At 36.9% G+C, this 22,604-nt stretch overlaps 1 protein-coding gene across 1 annotated transcript in view; it reads left to right on the forward strand.

The window, feature by feature from the left end:
- The window catches only part of LOC121322203 (sorbin and SH3 domain-containing protein 2-like), a 96,714-nt gene that overhangs the window by 63,787 nt on the left and 10,323 nt on the right, over positions 1 to 22,604 (forward strand). Inside the window, exons 11-18 of the mRNA XM_041261853.1 lie at positions 8,462 to 8,511; positions 9,240 to 9,418; positions 10,126 to 11,688; positions 14,765 to 14,844; positions 14,999 to 15,045; positions 15,656 to 15,770; positions 15,886 to 16,014; positions 20,279 to 20,482. Of these exons, the coding sequence (XP_041117787.1) occupies positions 8,462 to 8,511; positions 9,240 to 9,418; positions 10,126 to 11,688; positions 14,765 to 14,844; positions 14,999 to 15,045; positions 15,656 to 15,770; positions 15,886 to 16,014; positions 20,279 to 20,482 (2,367 nt within the window). The remainder of the gene's footprint in view (positions 1 to 8,461; positions 8,512 to 9,239; positions 9,419 to 10,125; positions 11,689 to 14,764; positions 14,845 to 14,998; positions 15,046 to 15,655; positions 15,771 to 15,885; positions 16,015 to 20,278; positions 20,483 to 22,604) is intronic.

A 22,604-nucleotide genomic window follows, 5' to 3' on the forward strand; every position in this document is an offset into this window, starting at 1 on the left:
TCTCCCTTTTTGTAAATTTCGGTATTACATTTCCAATTCTCCAGTCTGTCGGTACAACCCCTGTCTCAAGAGACTATTGCATGATCTTGGTTAACGGTTTGTAAATAAATTCTTTCATTTCTTTGAGTACTATTGGGAGGATCTCATCCAACCCAGGAGATTTGTTTATTTTAAGAGTTCCTAGTCCCTTTAACACTTCTGCCTCGGTTATGCTAAAGTTATTTAAAACTGTATAGAAACAGGTCGACATGTGGGGCGTGTTGTCCGTGTCCTCCTTTGTACAAACTTGTGAAAAGTCATCACTTCATCTATGATGTTGCATTGTTAGACATTTTACTTCTTTCTTGAATGTTCTTTTGCTTGGCAATTTTCATTTCTATCTCTCTCTTGATCTTTCTAACTTTTTGACTTGCGCTTGTAGTTTCAAGTACTCTTTCTGTGTACTTTTAAACGCTCTGTAAAGTGCCTTTTTTAATTGCTCTATTAAACCATTTTGACCATTTTGTTTTAGATTTTGGTTTGTCTACTTTTGGCCTCTAGTGATACATTTTTGAAAAACAGCCATTCTTTCTCTGTGGATGTTTTCTCTATTTTACTCCAATCTACCTCTGTTAGTCTGTTTCATTCCTTCATAGCCTTTTTCAAATTTTAAAATATTAGCTTTAGCTTTAAATTGTCTGAGTTTGCCAGTAGTTCTTGGACCTTTGTTTTAGTTATTCTGTCTTCGTTATTTGAAAAGACTAAGTCTAGGACTAGTGGAGGCTGTAAGGGACGTTTTCATCCCTAATGGCTGTTTGTAAATTCCTCTTAAATCTTGATTGGCTGAGAACAGTACTCCCTTGTGTATTGTAGTAATATTAGAATTTTTAGAACTTGTAGAGATTTAAACCAATTATCTTGAAATTACATAATATTGGTTCTTTATTTCTGATTTTAAATAGTGCAAACTAATTAGTGTTATGTTGGAGTTGAGGGTGGCTGCTTGTGAAGGAAGCATGTATTTCAGCATTGTACCATGCAACCTGTCCACTACCTACCCAAATCTCCTAAATTGGTTCGGAGACTCACAGATTGTGTTAAAGGCAGTTATAGTGGCATTTTATTTAATTCAATAATTCTTATGTAACTTTCAGATCTTTTTTTTTTTTTTTTTTTTTTTTTTTTTTTTGATCTTGGCCATTTAATCTCTTAGGGGGAAAAAATCAGTTTATAATTGGGTATGAAATACAGTTTAAAGATTAAGTACATCCTGTCATAGGGGTTACATGTTCTTTTGCAGTTGTGGCAGTGATTGAGTAAATTGTAAAATAAATAAACATGTTATTAATTGAGTTTCTTCTCACTGATATGGCTACTCAATAGACAGGGTTAAGTCATATAAAATGTATGAAATGTGGAGTAGTGTAGGCAAGATAGTTTAAGCTGGGAGTGACAGCTGTTGTGAAGGTGAGTAAAAAAAAAATGCTGTTCGTTTTTACACCTCTTCCTCCAAAATCCAGTCGTCACCATAATTTGAGTTTATTGGCACCTTACAGTATACAACAGTGTGAGCTATGTGAAAAAACTCAGCCAAAAGTCCAGCGAACAAACATAAGATGCTGTTATATAATATTGCTGCTTTATTTCTGTTTTCCAGTAGTGCAAACCAGTTAATGTTATGCAGGATTTGAGGGTGGCTGCTTGTGCAGGAAGCTTTTGCCCTTGGCAGAACAACATTGACCCCAGCTATCTGTAAGCTGAAATCTGTCCCTGTCAGGATTTGTTGAACAAGATCAAAAGAACCTTCATTAGGGATTCTTCTCCACTGAGAACAACTACACTGCACTAAAGCAAGGAATCACTAATGCTGCATTTTCAATGTTCTGCCTTTCAGTTACACTGCACTCTATAAAGTATATTGAAGTCAGAATTTGTTATCCTGTATTTATTTTTAATTTTTGCTGGATTGAATCTTTATGTTCTAATTTTAAAAAATAAGATACACATTTTCCACTAGTTTTAGTTTAGGCATCCATGTAGTCTTTTTATATCTAAACCAAATATTCTAACTTTATCATACCTTTCTGTGCATGATCAACAAGAACTCATATAAGACATGCCACAGGATAGTTTGTTCAGGGATAAGCAGTTCACTACATAAAACATTGCACAGAAGACAACAGGTTTTTTGCCCATAGTTCTTTCTTGTAGAAGCACTTTCGTTCTGCATATGTACATTATTATGTGTATTTCTACATGCATGCCACTGAATATTATTTGAAACGTTTTTATCTGAGTGTAATGTGTACATGCTTGAATTATGGTACAGTATGCAGATTATTGTATGTTCACTGCCCTCTGCTGCATGATATATATATATATATATTGTAACAGGGGAGACCTGTACTGACTGTCTGGCACATGCATGGTCTGCAGGTAGGGGGCAGCAGCCTCGTAAATTCCGCCTGTCAGTCACGACATTGACACGGAGAGGTGGGAAAGAGGGTTTGTGGACTTCCCCTCTCTCTGAGTGGCTGAGGGACGGGCTTTGGGGGATTGCTGCACCGATAAAGCAAAAGCTCGGGTCCAGGACCGAGAATGGTCGGAAAAATAAATAAACCAAAGAGAAGAAAATAAAAGAATATTACTAGTGGAGAAACCTTGGGCAAACACTGTACACTTATAAGAAGCAGACTGAGGGAGTGAGTGGAGACCGGGGCCGTGCGGATAGTGACGGTTGGGGTGACTCTGCCGAGTACAGCACCTTTATTTTGTAGTTTTATTACTGGGTTTTATTTTCCCTTTTTCCTTTGCCTTTTGTTCTTTATGATTATTATTTACAGAGCACCTGCGAGTGCACCTGCAGTGGACTGTATACCTGGATTGGTATGACCGTGAGCTTGTTTACTGTTGCCGGTACTCAAGCCACGGACAACAGCGCCCCCTGCGGGCTAAAATAACTAATTGAAAAAGAAAATAAAACTGGACACCTGTGCAGTGTTTCCAAATACACCTTCCTGTCCTGTGTCAGTGAATACCCACCACCCTTATATATATATATATATATATATATATATATATATATATATATATATATATGCTTTTTTCTCCCCAATACACTTATACAGTTTGGATTTCCTGGAGTCATATCAGTATGGTATGATCATATTGATCATAACTCAAATTTAATTACCATGACTGGTGCAAATGCATAATAGACAGAATAAATATAACATACTTCTAACCAACTTCTTTTAGCATAGTTTCTATTTTAAATTGGAACGTAATGTTTAAATTATATTTTTCATTCAGAAAGTAAAATTGATTTTAATATTTGCAAATTTGTGTCACTTTTCATCATTTTCATTGTTATACTGGTCCAAACACCTTAAAGTACATGAGAAACGTTTGTGAACAAAAAACATGTTCTTTATATATATATAGTTTTTTTATATAGGAGGGCATTTTCAGCAAGGGAGCACTGGGTGGGAGAACATATTCAAGAATGCCCATTATAAACCTCATTGACTATTTTTTAGCGTGACATTTCCACCTCTCTTAGTATGCCTTTTTCCTTCCCTTTTTTCCTTCACTTCTGCTCCAGATTTATGGCATAAACCCAGATGAGATAAATTTAGAAAATGAACCCTGGTATAAGTTCTTTTCTGAACTGAAATGCGGACGTCCGGTAAGTGAGGGCAGTAAGCATTCAAGAAACCCAAACATGCAATCGACTATAAAGTCAATTGTTGAACTACTTTGCCCCTCAGTTCTGTTATAGGCTTGGCATGTTGTGAGAGTGCTCAGTGTTGTATTTGTTTTGTGTAGTGGACCGACCAAATGATGCAGTGCTTGTCATAGATGGTTTTAGATGGGGAGGTCATCTAGCAAGCTTACTTACAGTAATACTGTAAAATGTGTACATTGGGGCGTGCAAGTATGGATATGCAAAAGATCAGAGCATGGTGGCTAAAATCTATTCTCTTTTAGTTTTTTTTTTTTTTTTCTAAGAACGACCTGATGATGTTAGCACATCAGTAGGTTGTTTAATACCATAGTACAGAATCAAATAATTTTATTAGAATGCAAAAAACGTTGGGAATGAAAAGAGTATTCCAATAGCATTAGAAGGGGAACTAAAAGCTGCGTTTTCTGCACGCTGATACCTAATGGCATTTCTGCGTGGCATATTTTTCGTTGTTAAATCACTTGAATAATTAAAAAAAAAAAAAAAAAAAAAATCTAATAATTCTGCTATTATGGATGCTACAATTAGTTTTATAGGCCTTTTGAATCTTGGCGTGTGAATTCTGTAGCTGCTAAACCTTCAGTCTCTAAAACAGCATGGGGTGATAAATTTATAAATAGGGAGGCAGACGGATGTGCATTCTACATGTGCAGTGTTGGCTTCCACTTTCCAGTGGATGCACATTCCTATCCCCTTTCAATACCAGTATTTATTATGGCATACCAGGATGAAAACTACCACCAGTCATGTTGCATGCTGCACATCCATAGTGCTCTACTGACATAACATTGCAGCTCTGTTTCTTAGAGTGAGAGTGACAGGGGCACTTTTATGTTACAGGCTGAAGCAACAAGAACAGGGTAATTAGCACTGCAGTTTTATTAAAGCTATTTAAAGATAGTGTGAGGGGTTCACTGGCCTGTCATTTCCTTGGTGTCAACCTTTGGTAAATGCTATGTCCACGAGTTAATTCCGGTGTAAAGTGTAATAAAATAGAACCAACTGTGGAGGATCAAGGGGCAGAGGACCTCCTATGTGCAGGAGTAAGGTGTCTGTTAGACGGGGTAGAAACATTCTTTTTTATCAGGATTCCATGTTGAATTCTACAGAAACCTATACTATCTCATGCACATGAGTTCACATCCTGCTGACTGCAGCAGATACCTCTTCTCGGTAAATAGGTTAGGAGACAATCACCGTATTTTTCTTACGGTATAAAACAACTATGCAAAACTGGTGTGCTTTTACTAGTGCTATTTTAATGTAAATACATTATTTATTGCATCCTGTTAACATTTCACCCAGATACAAAGCAAATGTGAAAAGAGTAATTTGACTCATGATTCATGATTTGCAAGCTATTTATCTTTTACATTATACAGTAGGCTACGTCATACAACAGTTCATAGCTCCAGAAGACTAGCTCACAAGAGAAAGCTATTTTACGCCATAAAAGTCTTCATAATAAGGAGTACATTGAGTCATGTGTGTCTCAGTGATTTGCAAGATATTATTGGGAGTGATGCATTAATGGTCAAGTCTGATCCTGTTTTCAGAAAGTGGGTGTAACAGCAACGCAAAATGACAGCTCATCTACCAAAATGACAGTATTGCAAACACTAAGAGAGAAATTACAAACGAAGAGAAAAACAAATGAGGCTGCCACAACAAAGTATTAAACACTAACTTTTGCGCACAAGATACTAACCTTCTTTTTTTTTAATTCACACCATGTCCCTTTAGGGGTTCCATAGAATTCTGCTTCTAACATTTTTTGGTTTGTTTTTCTTTTTTTTTTAATTACTGGTAAGGGAAAACTATTTTTGTTTCGAATGATCAAATACAGTTTCATTAATGGAAACAGACGTAAAAAAATATAGTCTTTTAATAGCACTTGGGGTAAATTTTGGCTGGTAACACTAGATGTTCCCAAATTAGCAATAAAGCCCTTGAATAAAACATTCCAATTTATTAAAGCTTTGAAATATCAGTTTTTTAGATGTTTTCTGATTGCCAGGGCTTTTAGTTTTTAAATCTCAGAAATAAAGACTGAAAATATACAGCAAAATAAAACAAATGTACTAGGAACAATTTAGTTAGCTATCAATTAACACTGATGAAAAGTGATGCAAGAATTAAAGATAATTGAATAGTTTGGATTCACTCTTCAAGGTGAAGCCCTTTGATCAGCTTTCCGTGCATTAAGCTTTAAACTTGACAGGGTTTCATCACAGACAGGGTTTCATTGATTCATTTTTCACTCTGCTTATGCTTTGCTTGCATGTTTTTTTTTCTTTCTGCTGTGCTGCTGCTGTTTCTAACCATGTCATTTTTTCCACATGTTTTTTCCCTTGATGCCATTGACTTTTTTTCACCTCATCTTTCCACCTCTTCCTATATGCTGCTTTTGATACAAGCCCCCTAAAAAACGTTTGGATTATATGCCAGAAAGCTCCCTGGGTGTCTCTACCAAGGTAATGAACACTGAATGGTTCAAGACACTCATTTATATCACATTATTTCACAAACATTTCTCACTGGAAAAGGAGAATCTCCGCTAAATGTAACTTTTCTGAACAATGATAGTTTGCAGATACTGTATAATCTCCCTTTTTCCTGTGATTAGTGGAGACTGACAAAACAGATTTACCCCTGGGTTACAAGACTTCTGGCACCCAGAATGCAACATTCTTTTCCTAGAATTCTGATGTCATCATTCCATCATCATACTATACTATACTTTCATAGGGCCAAATGTGCGTGTGTGTGTGTGTGTGTGTGTGTGTGTGTGTATATATATATATATATATATATATATATATATATATATATATATATATATATATATATATATATATATATATATATATATAAAACAAGTTACAATACAAAGTTGAGATTTACATGCTTCCAGACTGTAAACTGCAAAAGTTCAATATAAATGACAAATACAATAATAATGAAAATACACCCATGTCCTGGTAAATAAAAAGGACAGGGTAATAGTGCATGAACAGGGTAATTATACCATGCCACTACTCTTTTGTAAACACAGCAAATGGCAGTTAGCAAATTACAAGTTTCTAATGAGTGAAACAGGCACTTTCCTGCAATTTTATAAAGTAGAAAGTTACAGCAATGTTAAATTAACTTTGATGTCAGGATATTCGAGACAATTTTTTTTTTTATTCCTAGTATAGTAATTTACAACCATTAATTCAAAATTTTGTGAAAAGTTCATATCCATTTTTACTTTCCAAAATTCCTTTTCTAAATGCCTCTAAGACTGTTTTGTCATGCAGAGTAAAAAAGTCTGCCATATTTTTTTCAGCATTTACAAAAAAATAGTAGCTTACAGTAGTATGGAAAAAGTCAAATTATATAAAGCCATTACTATTTTTATTTGTTGGCTCGTGTCAGTATATATATATATGTGTGTGTGTGTATATATGTATGTACTGTTTGTACTACAAACGACCTTCTGAATGGATAGTGGTCACATGATTTATAGTAAGGTCCTGCCTAGTGTACTCCAGTATCATTCTAGTTTCTGATTTACGTACAGAATGAGAAATTTTTATATAATGAGAACCAAAAGAAAAACTAGTTTAGTTTACAATATAAATATGCACTGTCTATCAAACTACAAATTCTAATAAAATACGCACTTAGATAACAGGCTGGAAAAATCAGACTTTGTATGTTGTGCATTGGTAGTCTAAAGTCAGGCAGACAATAATCACAAATAAATCATATCAAATTAAATTAATTTGGTACCAGTAAAAAAAAAAAAAAAAAAAAAAAAAAAACATATTTACGAGGGTAAAAAAAGTGTTTTGTAGTTAATAGTATAGATCCTCAAAATGGGAAGAAAGGAACATGATTTTTGACAGACCACTGCTCAATACTATGTAGTACAATGCCACATATATCACTTGTTTAGTAAGTATTATACTATTATAGTATAATTTGAATAGAGGGCTGTAAATACATTTTTCTACTTCACATTTTTCTACTTGCTATTTTAGCTTTGCATTTTTTTCTTGAAAAATGTATCTAGTTTGACTGGTACTACACATGAGGCCATATACAGAAGATTAAAACGTGCACATGGACTAGCTAGAGGGCCCTCAGTTTAAACAGGGTGTTTAAAATTGTAGCTAAGCCTTGCAACCCAATTAAGTAAAGGTAGCTGTCACTTAGTGCAGAATTTATAGTGACAAGTGACCGGTGTATTGGAGTGACACTGCATTCCAGGGGATGAACATCACCACTACTTTTAAAGATGGTAAAAAAAAAAAAAACTAGTCAGGTCTGTGTGCATTTAGAGCAGTGCTCAATATGAACTGCCCTGGGCTGGCACAGGCAGGAGAATGAAAGCATATTCCAGCTATGCTTATAAAGAGTTTCCTGCTTTAATTGATATTGAGACACTAGTGAGTTCATTCCAAGACTACATTATGTTCTGGATATCTGGTTAAGATAACAACAGGCCACTTTCCTCATCTGGCAGCAGAATCTGATTTACTGATGTACTCTTTATGTCTGAATGCAGGTTCTTCATCTCATATCATATTCTGTTGTGCCTGACAGCGGAGTTGTAGCCAGCTTTGCCTCATCCCTTCATAAACTATCAAGGGAATCTGGGACTCCTGCAGGGGAGAAAAGGCTGTTTGTTTCAGAGCTGCCTTATTTACTGGAAGCTAATTCTTTTACTGGTTTGGTTTCTTACAGATCTCTTTGTATCACTCTTCAGTGGAGAGAACTCCAGAAAGACTATCTAGGTAAGGATTTTTTTTATTTTTTTTAAGTTTTTCACCGCTTCAATGTTTGCTGTTTTAGCTTCAAGAACTACAGGTTATTTAGCATATTCCTGTAGCACACATGCATTTTAAATCATATATAGCTAAAAATATGAAGTTAAATGTTACTTAAAATGTTGTACTACCAGTATTTATTTTCCTTTTATCTTTGTGAATACTGATGTGCTTTATTTGCACACACAGTACAGCCACACAGAAATAATAGCAAAATTGATTCCAGTGCTGGGGCTAACCCCAGAATAAAATTATATTAATGTTGACCTCCTCCCCCACATCTCCCTTCCCTGCAGTACATTTTGGAAATGATACAGTAGATGTCTTTTTGCACCAATTGTGCTGCTGGCACTATCTTTGTCAGATCAATGTCTTCTCTTGCATTAATCAGTGCGATGCTGCCCAGAGCAGAGCTGTCATCCCACAGTATCTTGCTGTGTGTTTGTATCCCATGGGCACATTGCAATAGCCATGAAATCTCCTGACTATCATAATCTATCAAGCACCAGTACAACATATGCACTGTGCTTAAAGAATGACCTGCTCGGCTGCATTTCAGTACCATATAACTGTAGCTGTGTAACACTGTGTATTATAGTAAATTGCTTAGAATGTCCTGAATGTCCACTGGATGCATACAATTTAACATGGTGCTGAATTTTAAAGCCTCACTGATTTATTTCTCTCTTTTGTAGCTCGGCAAGCGACTATAGAAAAAGACGGAAGTCTGAGCCTTCTGTAAGTGATCAGAGAGCACACAGAGATCAAAATGCAAATCAAACCTCTCCAAGGGCTGCCGACATACAAGAGAAGAATAGTACACTCAAAAAGCCATTGACTAGGTCCTCTCCCTCTTCTCCAGCTAGAGTGAAAGGTAAGAATCTGCTTGAGTTGTTTAGGGGAGTCACTTGTATCCCATAGAAACTGCAAATCAGAAGAAATTGAAAGTATAAAATTCTGAACTGCCGTTAGATTTGAAATACTCCTTAAAATGCAAATACTGTAAGATTTTTACAGATTTTTTTTTTTTTTCATGTGGTCTCTGGTCTTTAAGCTGAGAAAGGGGGCTTTTAAGGAAAATGTAAATACATGCCATAACTGTTTTAAAATAACCCCAGTGATCAAATAAAAAAAAAAAAAAAGATTAATTGTTAACTGAATTTATCTCTAAATTTAAATGTTGAAATTATTATTATTTATAACGTATATGGAAATAGTTTGTGCTTTAAACATTTTATTTTTTGTATGCATATGTCTTAAAGGAAAGTTAATATTTTAGTTATGAGTTTGTTTGTGCATGTCTTGAAGAAATGTACATTTTTACCAAGTGTTTTTTTTTTTTTTTATTATTAATTTACCTGTAAATCTTTCAATATAAATGGACTTTGCAGCATCAAGTAGAGAGTATTTATTTGCTGCATACTTAGTACTTATGGCTACCTGTCTCATATTGTTTGCTTTCCTTTTCAAAAACATGCATTTTCTTCCTTTCTCCCTTCTACTTGTAACTGAATGTCTTTGAGAATCTGTTAATTTATTCTCATGTCTTTCTCTTGCCATGCTGCTCCATGGATTTCAAAGGTGGGAATATTAGCAAAATGTACTCATCCCTTTTAAGTTGTTCAGGTCCCAACCAGAATGCCTCACCTGTGTTAGACTACAGTTCCGATCACAATCCACCTTTCCCAGTAATTCCACTGGGCTCAAAGAGGTCAATCAGTTTCAAGAAAAGATGGCAAATGAACCGGCAAAATGCAGGAACTTGGAGTAGTGCAGAAGAAACCGTATCGCCAAAGCTGAAGTCTCGCAGCTGCGATGATCTTCTGACGGATGAACACGAGAGTTTAGCTGAAGCACAGATGAGGTCTGAAAGTGTGGGGTCACTGATGTGTGATAAAGAACCCAAATATTCCTATTATAGGGTGTGCTCTGAGGGATCAGAGCCCCGCAGACCCAGAGCACGACACAGATCAGCACACAACGCTCCAGGATTCTTAAAGCTGTACAGGAAGATGCACCACATCAACCGAAAAGACTTGTTAAGCTGTGAGGTGATTTGCTCAGTAAAATCCAGGATATTACAGTATGAACAAGAACAGCACAAATACATGCTTGCAGGCTGGAGAGAGTTCAATGGCGAGGTTCCCAGAGACATGGTACCAACAAGGATTTCTGAATTTGAAAGAATGATCCAAAAATCGAAATCCATGCCAAATCTGGTTGATGAAACGTTTTCTGATGGTACTTTGGGCTCCTCTAAAAGGGGAACACGTCCCAAGCGCCGCTTTTCTATTGAGTCATTACTGGATGATGAGCATCCAAACAGAAATCCCACTGAGAGGCAACAACAATGCTACAAGTCAAAAACTGTGGTGCCAATCCACATCGAAGTCACCAGTGAACACCAGCAACGATCGGCATCCCAATTTGACTACTCGGGCAGCGAGCATGATCCAGTGATGTCCGACCTCAGTGACTTTATTCAGATCGAGGGTTCTTCGTTTTGCAGCGAAAGTGACTTTGACCATTTCTCCTTCACCTCTTCAGAAAGCTTTTACGGGTCAGACCACCATCATCAACATCACCACCATCACAAACACCTGGTGAGCTCCTGCAAGGGCAGATGCCCAGCTTCCAACACCAGGTTCACCACTATGCTTAAGCATGAAAGGGCTAAACAAGAAAGGAAGCAGCAGCTAAAGAAAGAAGAAGCCGAGTCTGGCTTGTCAAAGTTAGCATTCCTAGTCAGCCCAGTGCCTTTCAGGAGAAAAAAATGCTTGCCTCCTCAAAAACGAACTGAAAAAACAAAATCAAAGACATCAGTTTATGAAGCGCTGGACTCGGCTTTAAAGGACATCTACGAACACATTAAAGCTGAAAAAAGGAGGGGGAGCCTTCCAGATAACAGTATATTACATAGACTCCTAGCAGAACTGCTTCCTGATATTCCTGAAAGAAGCTCCTCTCTGAAAGCCATGAGGAGGAGGAGCCCTTTACAACAGCCTTATCAACAGCAGTCACAAGATGGCCTTGTGAATTATGCTTCATACCAGATGGATTATGGAAGATTACCCCGCAGTTCCTCGTATCAAGATATGGACACCAACAACAACCAAGGGAACGATAATGCACAGTCTTATCAAGGTGGATTATACAAGCCCCCATTTGGCTTAAATGTGTTTGAACTCTTCACACAAATGTCATCCCACCCATTTCCCATGTGTGTCTTGTAGAAATCCTGAAAGAACTAAGGGTAGAAAGTTAACCGTAGAGTTGAGTCTGAAGGAATTGGCTTTCTAATTGGAACACCTTTAAATTAAGGTTTGCAGGATATTATAGAAATAATGAAAAGCACTATCATTTTTACTTCATGTTGTTGTATGTAGTACTATAGCAAAGGCAAGGGGACATCTTCAGAGAAGAATATAATTTTAAAAGTCTAAAACTAGCAAGTAAAAACTACTATGCAGTTGTTTCTTGTTAGATTTACACTGTTGTAATTGTTTTATTCCTCAGAATATTTGCCTTTGCACTCAAAATATAGCTATATATGTATACAGTAAATATACTAGGGAAGCGACTTTAATGGTGCTGCCAATAATTTTTGATGTCCTTTCCCAATGATGACACCCTTTGCTTTTTTCTTACTCTTTGCCTTTACTTGTCAGATGTGCATTCATTTTTATTGTGTCTGTGTTATATGTAAAATGCATGCACTAATATTCATTCACAATCATATTACTATACAGTAATGAGTATTATTTGTTGTTTTTGTTACTTATTTTAAAGCAGAATGTTCTTAAAAACTAATGTTTTAGGCTATTAATCTGCCTCAAGCAATTTTTTCTCGTGGTGAAACACTTCGGGGTAGATGTACTAAGACGAGGCAGTCACAGCGCAAACATGCAACAATTTGCATTTTCGTTGCAACGCTTAGCAAAGTAAACATTTTGTCATATGTATTAAGAGAAAATGTGTTAATGAAGACAGCCGCAATATACTAATTTAAATATTTGTTGCGTATTCTTAGCAAGATCTCTAGCATTATACATTGTGAGAGCTGTGCGACATTGTTCAAATAAATAGCGGCAGTTGAGTTGTGGTTTGCTGCAGCAGAGGGAGCCCGAAGGATAACATCTGTACATGCAAGGGTTCAAGAATCTAAATAACGTAGTTTTTGTTCAATTTAAACGTCATCTGTGCAATGCATTCTGTTCCGTTTTCATTTTACCTATTTTAATACTGTTAAATACTAATAAAAAAAATGAAAGATAGCTTAATCCCATATAGTGGGGTCCCCAAATTCACCCCATAAAGCTTTTTCATAATCACACAGTAGCCCCTTGCTAAACTGGACATGTTTTTCTGATATAAGGAGGTGTCAGGTTTAAAAACAATACAATAAAATCACACACACGTACACTTATAGTGCTCAGTTCATTTTAAATGTAAAAAATTACACTGAAATAACATGTTTTAAGTAGGCTACACATTACATTATGTAAAAATATAAATCTGTACAGTAGGCCTTTAACATACACAGTACAGTAGTAAATGGTTGCCTAGCGCACTTTCTTTTTACTTTAGCCCACCGGTAACAAAAAATAAATTGTACAATGTGAATGAAAGTTTTTTTTTAAGTAAATTGAAACTAAATTGTTATTGTTATTATTATTATTATTATTATTATTATTATTATTATTATTATTATTATTATTATTATTATTATTAACTTGGCCTACTTAGCAGCCTGGGCAGTTGACACTAAATAGTTCCTATACAGATGCTCAGAATGAGCTGGAGGGGTTTGTGGCACTGTGTGTAGTCTATTGCTCCCAACACATTTGGGAAACATGAAATGTTTGGTACGTTTCACCCAAGACTTCTGACTCGTTTGCAACTACTTTGTGACTATTGCAACAGGTGCAACACCTTTGTACATCTACCCCTTAATAGTGTAATTACTAAAAGTAAGACCAAAGCCATATTGGGTTAATTTTTTGGGGGGGTTCCTATATTGGGGTGGAGATATTACAATGTCAAAAAGTGTTTAGGTCACATTTTCCAGTGCAATTTGGTAGGTTTGAAACTGTATTAGTAGATAAGGATTCTCATGTTTTTGAACAGTTGAGACATCATGCATGGAGAAGAAAATAAACACTTACCCAGTGTTATGAAAAATATATTTTAGTTTTTTTTTTTGTTTTTTTTTGTATGCCTATTAAACACGAAATGTGTCTGCTAATAGAAGCAGCCAGTGATATATGATAATTGCGGTTTGGAGCAGCTGAAGAAGAGTTTTAAATGATGGCCATTCTAAAATGGGCCTGCATTCCTGCACTGAATGATAGATATTCCTCTGCTATTTTTACACATCTCTTTTAGTTAAAGATACATGTGTGCGTCACTATCTGTGCATGTACACTATATTGGAATCTATTCTAATAGGGGTCACAGAAACAGAGATTGTGACCTATTCACAAAACTGTAACTGGTGTTAGCAACCTGCATATATGGTTAAAGAGACTCAACTCCAAGAATGCTTTGAGGAATCCCAAACTTTTTTCCTAAAGTAACATGAGCAAGGTTTGAAGTTTTAAAAGCGTGGGCCCAATGACACATATTTAATACCAAAAGGACTTTGAACTGTCCATATGGGTCAAAATTCAAAGCTTGGTAAGCTGTTTTAGAAACAGAGCTGGTCACGAAACAAGTCTGAGCTCTAATTTGCAGATGGCATTTTTAGGAAACCTAAGAAGTATTATGTTGACCTAGTGAAAATGATAAATGGTTATATCCAAACAATGTTAAAAATAAATAAAACCTTTTCATATTTACTGCAAGGGACATTAGGATCTTAAAATATTTTACATGCTGTAAACATGAATGACACTAACGAGTGGTTACCATATGGTCCCAACATTGATTAAAGGGTTGATGTAAACTGTTTTAAACCCACCAGGATTTTAAAATCACCCATTGTTTATATATTATAGATTTGATTTCAAGACACCAGAGCAGTATTGTTTTCTAGTTTCAGTTGAGGCTAATCTTATCAGACTGATGCAAGATTATTCCAATCCGACGGTACAACCCATCGTTGTGCAGTTTTAAGTAGAGCACATGCAAGTCAACAATGACTAATGAAACACAGCATTTGGTCTCTGTCTGTTAAATGTATTAGATATCCATTCACATTACACCAATTTATTTTGAATAGATCGGGAATCCTCTAAGGGCTTTTCCTCTTTTGCTGATGTGGGTCGATATACTCCAACAAGAGGAACTCCAGATAGAGAGGTAAGATTACAAACAGCAACGTTTCTATTCTTCGTTTCTGTTCAGCTGTATTAATTTGTCCCTGACTTAATACATGAAAAATACATAAGTTACGTTTACTAAAATATTACTGGGCTATGTATTATTAATCTCTGGTATATGTGGCTTTTTTCAGAAGCAGCAAGCCAGAGCTATATATGATTTTAAGGCTCAAACATCAAAGTGAGTATAGTTTTCAATCAACATTTTTTGATTGGGAATAAATAGGCAAAGTACAATGAAAACACAAATACCTAAAGCAGACTGTGCAATTCTCTATTCAGTGTTGTAAATGGTAGTAGTGTTTGCGTTTCACTTTGCACTGTGATCAAAATGTTATCATACTGTTGTGTAATTGTATTAACTCTGCTAGTGAATTATCCTTATTAAAAGCTTAATACAATAAAAACACAGGTCTGCAATGCTATGATTCCCTGCGGCTTAAATAGTTGTACTTAGTGTTACTGGAAAATGAGAGTCCAATCTTAGAGACAACAATATATACAGTGTATGAATATAAAATAAAGACAGGAAGGTTTAGAAGAAAAAAAAAAGTGTAAAGAATAAAAGTGGCATTTTAGGGCTGCCAAGCAACCATTCTTTTAATTACAAAAAGAAAGGCATATTCAGCCAGCTGCTAGCTAAATCAGTCACCACACAAAGCACTGTCTCTCATTTATGTGCACAAAGCTTCTGCTGCCTTATTGCTACTCAGAAATGGGGGAAGTGCTGAAATGCTTGATAACGTCAGTGACCTATAAATTTGATTTAACCTGGGAGCAATGCCTTTCAGGGAACTGACATTCAAGAAAGGAGACACGGTCTATATCCTCAGGCAAATCGATCAAAACTGGTATGAAGGAGAACATCACGGCCGAGTGGGGATCTTCCCTATTTCATATGTTGAGGTGTGTTATTTACTAGCAGTTTTCCCCTTTGTTTAATTGATATTTTTTTTATATACAGTATCCCTAAAACCACGTACCATTTAACTCTCTAAAGCTCATCTCTGTCACCCTTTAGAAAGTATCATCGACAGAAAAATCTCAGCCAGCAAGACCGCCCCCTCCAGCACAGACAAGAGAGATAGGAGAGGCTGTGGCCAAATACACCTTCACAGCAGACACTAATGTGGAGCTGTCACTAAGAAAGGTAACATGTTTGTTCAATATGCTGGATTTCAATCCGTTTTCCAGGTTTTTAAAAGCTATATATGCGATACAGATTTTAAGGAAGATACTGATCCATGTCACAAAATGATGGCCCATTCTGCGCTTTCACATAAAGATATGCTGTGTTTAACTAAATGCTGACAATGTGTCCTCTGTTTGCCTCATACATAATAATACATAGGGTCCATTTGAATTCCCTTTTTAGTTGAAGGAAAGCGTTCTTGGAGAATATGTAATGTGAATCAGTACATTTTAACCCAATAAAGACTGATTCACATTCATTCACATTATTGCATTAATGGGAGTCATTATATGATCTACATTTTCCTTATACTTAACCCATTATCTGTTTCATATGCTATTCCGTGTGCTCTATATATTATTCTCTGTTGTTGTATCTGCTTGGGTCATAGCTTGCTATGTTTATGAAAGGCCTCTTCAAGGCTCATTGTGGGGAGGTAGGGAAGCATATCAATGGTGCACAGGCACAGTACACAATGCTTCACCACAACAGAGCGCTAATATCCGCACAATCAGCCTTGAGGGGAAGTCAGGAATTAGTAAACATCTTAAGAAACAACAAAAGAGAATCATGCAGAATATGCACAATAAAATATTAAATAGGTGAGAAATGAAATAGTAGGAAAATGTAGCATACAGTCAGCACTCTGAGGTAAGACACGCAGATACACAGCAGTCGCATTTTCCCATCTTTGTAAGAAACAAATTAATGGATAAACAATTTATATATATATATATATATATATATATATATATATATATATATATATATATATATATATATATACAGTGCCTTGCAAAAGTATTCAGACCCCTGACCAATTCTCTCATATTACTGAATTACAAATGGTACATTGAAATTTCATTCTGTTCGATATTTTATTTTAAAACACTTAAACTCAAAATCAGTTATTGTAAGGTGACATTGGTTTTATGTTGGGAAATATTTTTAAGAAAAGTAGAAAACTGAAATATCTTGCTTGCATAAGTATTCAACCCCCACACATTAATATTTGGTAGAGCCACTTTTCACTACAATAACAGCTTTAAGTGTTTTTGGGTAATTATGTACCAGCTTTGCACACAGTGTCAGAGTGATTTTGGCCCATTCTTCTTGGCAGATTTGCTCCAGGTTGTTCAGGTTGGTTGGACGACGCTTGTGGACCGCAATTTTCAAATAATGCCACAGATTTTCAATGGGATTGAGATCAGGACTTTGACTGGGCCACTGTGGGACATTCACCTTTTTGTTCTTGAGCCACTCCAATGTTGTTTTGGCCTTGTGCTTGGGATCATTATCCTGCTGAAAGGTGAATTTCCACCCAAGCTTCAGTTTTTTAGCAGACTGAAGCAGATTCTCTTGCAGTATTTTCCTGTATTTTGCTCCATCCTTTCTTCCTTCAATTATAACAAGATGCCCAGTCCCTGCTGATGAGAATCATCCCCACAGCATGATGCTGCCACCACCATACTTCACTGTAGGAATGGTGTGTCTTGAGGCATGGGCAGTGCTAGGTTTGCTCCACACATAGCGCTTTGAGTTTTGGCCAAAAAGCTCTATCTTGGTCTCATCTGACCACAAAATCTTTTCCCACATCGCAGCTGGGTCACTCTCATGCTTTCTGGCAAACTCCAGACATGCTTTCAGATGGTACTTTTTGAGTAATGGTTTCTTTCTTGCCACCCTCCCATTCAGGCCAGTGTTATGCAGAGCTCTTGATATGGTTGACTGGTGCACCATTACTCCACTCCCAGCCACTGAACTCTGTAGCTCCTTCAAAGTGATTGTTGGCCTCTCTGTGGCTTCTCTCACAAGTCTCCTTCTTGTTTGTTTTGAGGAACGGCCTTTTCCTGGCAGTGCCTGGGTGGTGTGATGCAGTTTCCACTTCCACTTGTGCTTACTGGGATATCCAAACACTTGGATATTATTTTGTACCCTTTCTCTAATCTATGCATTTGTATTACTTTATCTCTAACTTTTGTAGAATGCTCTTTGGTCTTCATTTTCCTTCAGATTCACAGCCTTACCAATGATCCTTCAATAGTGGGGTTTTTATCCAGAAAATGTGACAGCAACTTTAATGGTTTTCAGGTGGAGGCCAATGGTAAGGTAATTGTGTCCTCGTTAGGGCAATTTCTTTCATCGGTACAAACTGGGAGCTTCCACAGCACAGGGATTGAATACTTATGCAAGCAAGATATTTCAGTTTTTTATTTTTCTTAAAAATATTTCCCAACATAAAACCAATGTCACCTTACAATAATTGATTTTGAGTTTAAATGTTTTAAAAAAATATATCAAACAGAATGATATTTCAATGTACCATTTGTAATTCAGTAATATGAGAGAATTGGTCAGGGGTCTGAATACTTTTGCAAGGCATATATATATATATATATATATATATATATATATATATATATATATATATATATATAAAGCTTTAGTATAAAAGTACGCCTTCCAGTGAGTGGCAGTGAGTTCCACAGGCGCGTGGCATAACAAGAAAAAGCCTGGTCACCCATCGGCCGCAGACTGCCAGGCCTTACCATTACAGCACAATGAAAAATAGAGCTCAGTATACCTGTAACTCCTTCAAAAGTCAATGTATTTTATTAATATTTACACATACCATAACTGTTTAAGAGCAAGTTAAAAACAGGGTACAAAACATTGTGTTATAATTGCTCACATTGCTCGCTGTATTGCTCACAATGCAGCAACACAAATCCACCCCTGTATTTGTACACAAGAACCATCAGAAGCACATGTGAGTTGAAAATGCTTTTAAATTTAATTTACCAGTGTTGGAGATTTCTTGTCTTGTTGATTCGGCCTGACACTTCTGAAACCCTTGGCTGCCAGAGATGAACTGCTTGCATCACCATTTCTAAGCCTGTCATTAGCACTACAATTTCAGTGTACCATTTGTATTTCAGTAATATGAGAAAATTGGTCAGGGGTCTGAATACTTTTGCAAGGCACTGTATATATACATATATAACAAATTAAAGCACTTACCCGTCACACGACGTTTCCAACCAGTTTTCTAATACAAAGACCCATCTCTTCAATGTTAAATATATATATGCAATATGTTCTTTTCTCGCATGCGCAAATCAGTCTTTATTATGCAGTTACACAACACTTCCTTCAGTTTCACCTGACGAAAATAAAGCAACAACAAAGCGAACAAGACCAGCTATGTATTTTTGATATTGTATCTCTTTTGTGTTCCCTGACAAGGGTTGGAAGAGGCCAAAACGAAATAATCAGATCTGCATCACACTCTTAACTGTCACTGGAGTCAAAATGTTATAGAGTCGGTGTGGGAAATTCACCGACACACAGGAACTTTATTTGAAATGCTGCTTGGCTCACTGATTTATTTCTGCCACAAGGTGGCACTGTGGTACTGTGGCAGAGCACAACCCATTACCAGCAGTGGTAAAGTATTGGCCATTCACTTGTGATGCACACGCAGGTGTTCAAAGTAATAATGAAAACAAAAGGCACAAAGGAAATGGGAAAATAAAACACAGTAATGAAACTACAAAATAAAAGGTGCTGCTTTATGCAGCGTCCCTCACTTCCGCTAAACCAGTCAGCTAAACCAGGTCTAATGGATTTATTCAAATATTTTAAACATAGATATCAAGCAAAATCACAGAAAATATGAACAAAAATACAGATCAAAGAAAATTACAAGTTTTCAATATGAAATTTGAAAACATTACAAAGTTATGATCTGGTATGACCTCCCTGAGCATTAATACAATCCTGGCAGCGTTGACGCATAGACCTAATCAGCCTCTAGATAGGCTCTTCCTGTGCAACTGCAGCCAACTGGTGAAAGTTGGCTAGTCGTGGTTGTCTCCTGTGGATGGCACTGGCGATTTGGTCCCACAGATATTCTGTTGGACTCAGGTCAGGAGAAAAAGCCGGCCACGGCAAGACCTTGACATTTTCTCGAAGTCGTGCAATTGTAATCCTAGCACTGTGTGGTCTTGCATTGTCCTGCTGGAAAATCTACACTTCCGGATTGGCTTGCAGGAACGGAAACACTGTGGCTTGAAGGACCTTGTCAGTGTATCGCTGAGCAGTAAGGTTGCCCTTACATTGTTTAAAGTAGCCCCTGGTATGTGAAAAATGCAGTGAATGTTGTTTTCTTGTGAGGGTGTTTGTGGGTTTAAATACTGAAAACTGAAATACATTTTTTTAGGGAGACAGAGTCGTACTTCTTCGACAAGTGGATCAGAATTGGTATGAAGGAAAGATACCTGGAACCAGTAAACAAGGCATATTTCCAGTGTCCTATGTGGATTTCATCAAGAAGGGCTCAAGAAGAAGCCCAGGCAACTATCCGGATCCATCAATACCTCAGAGCTATTCCAGTGATATGATACACACCTTAGCTTCTGCAAAGGTAGGAATGACCTGTTGTTTCGTAATGCTACCCTATTTTTTCTCCAAGAAATCCCTCATCAATGAGAGAGATTTCTTCTTTTTTTTTTTTTTTACTTTGTTGGAGTTCATACTTTTATTTTTGTTGGTGCTAATAAAGACCTACTCAGGTGCATTATTTTGAAACAATCTGAAACATCTCTTATGTACAGCAATAGTAGGACTGGTCCTGAGGTTGTTTTAATCTGTGGTTGTGGTAGTTTGGAACAAATTACCTGTCTATTGGTTCGTATTTGTATTTATCACTACTAAACATAACAAATAGTGTTTTATTTGCTGCTAAGTTATACATTTAAGGCACAGCCGTCATGTCTTGTACAGCAAAATGAATTATGTGTCTGTTCAACCCTCAGTCAGAATTCATCTCAGCATGTTAATTAGGCCAAAACATAGAAATGTTAGCCTAAGCTAACAGGGGCAGACACGGGCAGGTACAATGGGCCTCATCATTTTCAATATTGTAGTTACCACTGTTTCAAATGAGAGATGGAGGACACATGATGTTTCTAAGGGTGACTCAAGAAAGGCAGTTCTGAACTGAACTCCTATTCAATGCATGTTTTCAAAACGGATCTTTTTTTTTCCTTTTTAAATTGCTTTGATTATGCTGTGGAAATTAGCTCACGCGTTAGATGTCTGTGGAACATTCATATCTACATTAAAAACTCTTCAAATAAAATGGACACTGTAAAGAATATTTATTATCCTGAAAAACCTGCCTAATATAGTTTTGTCAAGATGTATGCCGATGTACTATAGGCTGAAACCTTCTAAAACTCAGAGACCAGCACATTCTTCAGTCATGGATATAAGACTCTACACCAGTGAGAATGGTCCCCTATTGAAAGCACTTGTCAACTCAAATTTTCTGGACACTAGCTTACAGTCTACTATAACAAAAAGTCAACTCTCAAATACTGATGATATCAACAGTGTATCAATATTATTATTAGTTTCATTTAATTCTTAAGTATCTAATGTATGCCTACATTGTGCTATTAACAGAGTGCAAGCAACAAAAATAAATACATTTCCCTTTCAAGTACGACACGAACCATTACCATTACCCGTATGCATCGGACATTGTCTGACCGCACCCAGGAGATAAATACAAGTGACACATAAGGCCCAGAGCCATTTTTTTTTCAGCCTGCCTGAGAAAAGAGTGATCTCTGACTTTGTCATAACTATAGAGATAAGTTGATTATATTCACTTTTTGAAATAATTTCACTTTTTTTAAGCATATAATTCTCTCTTAGCCTAGGTTCTGATTAAGTCCCCTCTGCAGTCCCTTGTTGCGGCTAAGTTTTCACACTATCTCCCTTGATGCTTTAACAGCTTTTTAACACTGGCAGTGTCTCCGTAGTGCAAAATATTCAGATTGTCTCTTTGCCGTTGCTGTGTCTGCTTTTGCTTCACTGACAATGAATGCTACTAGATGTATTCTAGTTAGCAGGTGACTGCAGCCCCTGTCTGTTTAACATTGCAGGTGCCAGTGGCTTTTTCAATTCTTACCTGCACGCCGCTTGTCCTGATACAGAACCAGTACCACTCGGTACCAGAACCAGTACCAGTGACTCACTCTGTCAGTACCAGAGCCCGTATCAGTGACCTGGTCAGTACCAGAATCGGTACCAGTTGGTACCAGAGCTTGTACTAGTGACCTAGTCAGTACCAGAGCTGGTACCAGTCAGTACTGCAGCCTGTACCAGTGACCTGGTCATACCAGAACTGGTACCAGTTACCCTGTTTGGTTGGACACCAAGACCGTTACGAGTGCTCCACTTTTGTGCACAGCAATTTTCAACACCAGTCAGCTTGCTGTCTGTTCTTGCACTCATACGTTGCAGGACTGAACTGTTTTTTCAACCTTGCACCATGCCTGGGTTTCACCTTTGTTCTGTTTGCTAGAGAAACATTCAGGCAGAGGATAAGCACAACAGGTGCTTCCACTGCCTGTGAAGGGAGCATGTAGAAGGAGCAGTTAAAGACTGCAGCTCTTGCACGTCTTGTGCTCATTTTGCAAAGAGGACTGGAAAGCAGGCTGGGGCTGTGTTCTAGGGAACGCTCTGAGTCTCTGACA

The sequence above is a fragment of the Polyodon spathula genome, chromosome 1 (genome assembly GCF_017654505.1).
Source record: "Polyodon spathula isolate WHYD16114869_AA chromosome 1, ASM1765450v1, whole genome shotgun sequence".
In the NCBI taxonomy this organism is placed as follows: Eukaryota; Metazoa; Chordata; class Actinopteri; order Acipenseriformes; family Polyodontidae; genus Polyodon; species Polyodon spathula.